The 6,000-nt window shown below is 33.4% G+C and overlaps 1 protein-coding gene across 6 annotated transcripts in view; it reads right to left on the bottom strand.

Annotated features, from left to right (window-relative positions):
* Nucleotides 1-589: 589 nt before the first annotated feature.
* Nucleotides 590-6,000, bottom strand: part of LOC140435526 (band 7 protein AGAP004871-like) — an 85,587-nt gene continuing 80,176 nt past the window's right edge. For all 6 annotated transcript variants that reach the window (XM_072524265.1, XM_072524266.1, XM_072524270.1 and 3 more), the window contains one exon: nucleotides 590-804. In XM_072524265.1, the coding sequence (XP_072380366.1) occupies nucleotides 658-804 (147 nt within the window). In that variant the 3' untranslated portion in view covers nucleotides 590-657. The remainder of the gene's footprint in view (nucleotides 805-6,000) is intronic.

Raw genomic sequence — 6,000 nt, 5'->3', positions numbered from 1 at the left:
AACTAGTCGATTAGTATTAATACATCATTTTCGATTATGCAGGGACTTGAAATATTAAAGTGATTACAGATTGGAAAAAACATACAGCCTTTATGCATGCCCCCACAGAACTTGGGAAAACTTGTAGAAATATTTTCTTATGAAATGATTTTGCTAAATATATACGTACATAATATACCTGTATATCTTGATTACAATACATCTTTTCTTCTTCCTATGCCAATAAACGGAGGTTGGCGACCACATTTCTAAAAGTTTCTCGTTCTTTAAGTTTCATGTTTGTCAAGTCTCGAATATATCACAGCCATGACTTCCTCTTTCTACCTATTCCCTTTTTGCCATCGACTCTACCCTGCATGATGAACTGCAGAAGACTATATCTATCATTCCTCAGTATGTGTCCAAGGTATGCAGTCTTGCGTACTTTTAAAATTAAAATGCATACTGACTACATATTTAGTGTGTTCAGCATGCCGAATAAATTTAAGATATAATCAATGAATGCTTCATTAGATGTTAAGTAAATCTTTTTAAAATTACCTCATCGTATATACCTATCAATTCTTTTGTAGAAATAAAACACGCACTCTACACTCTAAAACATTTACTTACAAACAACATTATAAATACTACAAAACCTATTTAAGAAACTATATTTTAAATCGTATGCTTCGTTCTATCATTTCCTGAATATTTATGTCTCTTGGCGTCGACGAAATAGCTGATGAGATCAATCGGTAGGGGAAATACTATTGTCGAATTCTTCTCCGCTGATATATTGTTTAGGGTCTGAAGGTACCGCAACTGAAAAACAAAAATCATTAATTAATTTGCGCAATACAAGATATTGCTTCCTGATAATACCTCTAGCCATTCCTATTTAATTACTATCCTCACCTCCAAGAAGTCTGGTTTAATTACAAGAGTGACTTCTGGCCAACCTGTGCAACATTACCAGAGATTTGGTAACCAACCCTAAGTGGAAGGTAAGATCAGGCCCGACGAGGATGGAAGAAATGGTCATTGAAAAAGGAGGTTGAGCGATAGGCCCACTATTCATTTCTGGGAAAAGACGATAGTTAAGGAACCAACAGATGAGACTCGATGTATAGGAGGGATTGATCGGCGAAGACTTAGGAATGCCAGAACCTTGAATAAACGTGGTGCCCAGAGAAACCAGGTCATGACAGAAAAAAACAATAAACCTTATTAATACTTCGACAATGATATGTGGAGAATAAGATTCAACTGCGAGTTATATCAATACTACAAAGAAACCTCTATACCCATTTACACAAAAATATAAACAAAAATTGCCCTTGTCCGGTCACCTTTTAAGAATGGATAATGGAAGAATACCTTGTGGGAGGTTTAGTGGAACTATGGGACGCCGGTCAGTAGAAAAATCAAGGCAGAGGTAAATAGACGAGAATCAATGCTAAATAGATATTGAGGAGGCAGATACTGGTAGAGACCAGAGCCCGACCGGCTGTAATGGTATTGGAGAACATGTTTATTATTTTATTATGTCATATCTAAATTGAGTACTACAACTTACAATCTTACATTATCATCATGATCAAGGCCTTTCATTCCTGATGAACTGTTTGCCGCTCTTACTTAAAGCTCGTATTACAGTCTCGTATTACAGTCAACGATATGGGCTCAATGTAAACGTTAAGAAGACAAAGCTTATGAGAATTAGCAAGAAAAGGATAACAGAAGATCAACTCTACGTCAACCTATCCCCTGTAGAAAGAGTGACGCACTACAACTAACTCGGCACCATAATAAATGAAAAATGGACCAACAATCAGGAGATTAGAGCACGCATCGGAAAAGCTAGATCCACCTTTAATCGGATGGGGCCTTCTTCAAGAGTTACAACCTCTCTACTACGTCTTCTCTGTCCTTTTTTATGGTGTTGAATCGTGGATCTTGAACGAAGATATTTGCAGAAAACTGGAAGCATTTGAGATGTGGCTATATCGGAGAATGCTTAAGACTCCGTGGACTGACCGAGTCACAAATGAGGAGGTCCTTAGAAGAATGAATAAGAACCGAGAGGTACTGACCACTATCCAATATTGAAAGTTACAGTTCTTCGGACATATTATGCGAAATGAATCCAGATATGCTCTCCTTCAAGCCATCTTGCAAGGAAAAATATTTGGAAAACGAGGTCCAGGAAGAAGAAAAAAATCTTGGTTAAAGAACCTCAGAATCTGGTTCAATACAACATCTGTGCAGCTTTTCCGTGCTACTGCAAATTAGATAAAGATTGCCATGATGATGAATAACATTCGTAACGGATAGGCACATCAAGAAGAAGACTTAAAGCTCGCAGATTCGCTTACTGCGGTAAATTACTCCGTATTCTTTTTGTGAATTGTCAGAGTTTGTTGTATGACTTGGCTTTTGTGACTGTTTTCTTTCACTCATTTCGATCTGTGTATAGTTCTCTCCAATTTCTCACTTTAAGGATTTTGATATCTCTCATCACCTGGTCCTTCCATCTCTCTCTCGGTCTTCCCTTTGGTCTTTCAGTTTCTGCCTTTCATCTAGTGACCTTTTTAATCAGTAGGTCGTTTTTTCTTCTCTCTATATGTTCGAACCATCTCAATCTCTGCTCTTTAATAAATCTAGCGATACATTATCTCTTCGTTATGTCTCATAACCATAGTTCTTGGTTCATTCTTCTTCTTATTTCTGTTTTCTATTCTTATTGGTCCCATAATTCTTCTGAGAAATCCTACATCTGATATAGAATAATAAACATTGAGGCTGGTACAAAAAGAAAGAGAGGATACCGCTGTATTAAACAGATGGAGTCGGTAAAAGAATATGTGATATTATTGAGCATTCACAATAATTAGAAAAACTTAGGACAAGACAAAAAGATATAGAAGAAAACTATTGAATTCTTGCGCCTCTAAGCCTTTCCGTCATATTTTGTATAATGTAAAATAATATTGTCTACAAGTTATCATTGATAAAATAATAGAAATCAAAAAATGTGGAAAAAAGTGAAAAGTCAAAAAAAACTCTAACTTTAAGATATACTACAGCTAACCAATAAAACATCGATAAAGTTTTGTAGAGAATTGGTAGACAAATTAAATGAGTTAATATACAGGGTGTTTCAAAAAAAGGTAACCCCGTGTGTAGGGTAGGTAAAAAACTAAAAAATAATAGGGGTTTGCTTAGTACAAAATTTTTGTTACGCCGTAATAATGAAATTTTATACGAATATGTTTTGGAAGCTGATACATCCCATGAATTTGTTTTTATATCTGATTCTCATAGAGGGCGCTAGTTACACAGATCGTACTAAGTATTCGTCACTATAACTTTTTTAAGAGTATAATTATTAATCAAAATTTCAAGTAAACTTAAACATTCAATTTTACACGAAAAAGGTACTCTTGGTAAAACTCGATACTGTGTACCGTTTTTGGAATATTTTGATTTGAAAATTATGATGTAATAATTGATGCTGTTATAAAATAGCTAGTAATTAAACAAAACTCATAAGAAGAAAATTAAATTAATGACTAGGAACATAAAATTAAATTCAATTACAGTAAGTGTTCAAAATGCCCTCCGTTAAATGACGATGAATTCTTTTTTCAATTTTTGGCGTGAATTTACCTCTGTAGCATAGACTGTTTCCTTAATATTCGACCAAAATGCGTAGTCCAAAGGCTTAAAAGCGCATGACCGAGGAGGCCAATAAATCGGATCTTCTGCACCTCTACCAATCCATCGATTCGGAAAATGATTACTCAACCAATTACGACACATTCTATCAAAGTGTGGTGGAGCTCCATCGTGTATAAAAAATAAAGATCTTCGCTCGTTTAGCGTTAAATCTTCTAATATCTTGAATAAGGAATTGTTCAAAAAATCAAGATACATATCACCATTTGAATTTCCAGGTAGAATATGATAACCTATTAATTTGTTACCTAAAGTTTCTGCCCAAATGAGTCCCAAAAACTTTAAATGAGTGTTGGTAATGTGATACCATTTTGACTCGTGGATTCTCATCACACCAGTAGTGTGCATTATGGGAGTTAAACATACCTTCGTCGCGTAAATGTGGCCTCGTCCGTAAAAAGAATGCATTTTAAAAAATTTGGATTGTGGGCTATCCTTTGTTGCAATGTTTCACAAAAATCCACTCTAACCGGTAGATCATCTGGAAAAAGCTCTTGGACTTGTCTGTAATGATAAGGATGTAATTGCTGTTCTTTCAGTATCCGCCAAGTACTTGAAGAAGAAATATTTGTTGTTGTGCTATATTCCTTACGCTAACTGTTGGATCTTGATCAAGTAAATTTAAAATATTATTTTCTTTATTAATCGTTCTTGTTGTTCTTGGTCTACCAGAATTTATTTTATTTGGTCTCACATTCCCAGTTTCTCGACAACGTCGTTCAACGGCTCTAAATGTTTTTTTACTTGGTAAGTTTCTTCTAGGAAACTTTTCTGCATAACGTGTCACAGCTGCACTAGAACATCCTAAACATTCGCCTAAGGTTAATAACATGTCAGTGTATTCAACATTTGAGTACATTTTCATCTGATTTTACAAATAACAAGGTTTCAAAACTCTAATTATTGTTGATTTATCGTCATAACAATCAATAAATGTCAGATTTTCATGGCACACTTGGAGAAAATAGAGGTATACCTATTAGAACTTTATCATTACTACCAGCATCAATTATTACTTCATAATTTTCAAATCAAAATATTCCGAAAACGGTACACAGTATCAAGTTTTACCAAGAGTACCTTTTTCGTGTAAAAATGAATGATGGTTAAGTTTACTTGAAATTTTTATTAATAATTATACTCTTAAAAAAGTTATATTGACTAATAATTAGAACGATCCGTGTAACTAGTGCCCTCTATGAGAATCAGATATAAAAACAAATTCATGGGATGTATCAGCTTCCAAAACATATTCGTATAAAATTTTATTACAATGTTGCCAGTAGTTTTAGTAAAATCGTAAAAAATGCGTAATTTTTTTTTCTTCAACACCCTGTATGGCGTTACAAAAATTTTTTACTAAGCAAACCCCAATTATGTTTCAGGTTTTTACCTACCCTAGACACGGGGTTACCTTTGTTTGAAACACCCTGTAGTTGTTAACGTAATGGCTAATATATTCTAAAAGAAATATTAAGAAGAAAATTATCAGAACAAAATTGTTGAGCATTATGAAATCATTTAAATATTACATTAATAATTTTCAGACGTTTCTATATTATTTGTGGTATATTTTGTCAGTTGTTAAGTATTATAATAAAAAATTCTAGCAGGTAGTTACTTCCCTTTAGAAGTTTATAGGTAAAATTACTCAGTCGTGTATACAGTACAGTTGCATATATTTATGTATGTATCTCAATATTTCAATAACACCAATACTGAGCAAAATGGACTATGGCTTTGCTTATGGCCATTTATAAATTAATTACAATAGTTTAATGCCCACATAAATAGTTATTGATAAAGTTTGCCACGTGTTCTTTATAGTTATTAGTCCATGTAACTATGGAATGTATTCTCTCAAGTTCTACGGAGAAGCACTAAAGACAAAGTTTTACCATAACTCGGTCTTGAAGCAAAGATGGATGTATAACTAAAACATAAAATTTGCATTTTAAAATACATACTTTACATAAATTTAGGGCTAAGTTAAAATAAAGGTGGTAGTTTGTGTTCTAGAAGTAAAATGGATACTAAAATGACATTTTTAAAGTCGTTATCAAAAAGGAAGCGACACTATTTTCGGGCTAACTAATGTAATCAAGTAAGGCCTTAGAGTTAAATTAAAACTATCAAGATTTATAAAGGTAATTCCGACATAAAATAGGACAAAATAAATGAAAAAAGAATAGGGATGTTAAGATAAACTGACATTTTTATTAAAAAGAGGTTATAGAGGAGCACAAATAGAAATTTACATAATAAAGTATAAAAAAGTAC

Source organism: Diabrotica undecimpunctata, chromosome 3 (genome assembly GCF_040954645.1).
Source record: "Diabrotica undecimpunctata isolate CICGRU chromosome 3, icDiaUnde3, whole genome shotgun sequence".
In the NCBI taxonomy this organism is placed as follows: domain Eukaryota; kingdom Metazoa; phylum Arthropoda; class Insecta; order Coleoptera; family Chrysomelidae; genus Diabrotica; species Diabrotica undecimpunctata.
This window is presented reverse-complemented; position numbering and strand designations above follow the sequence as displayed.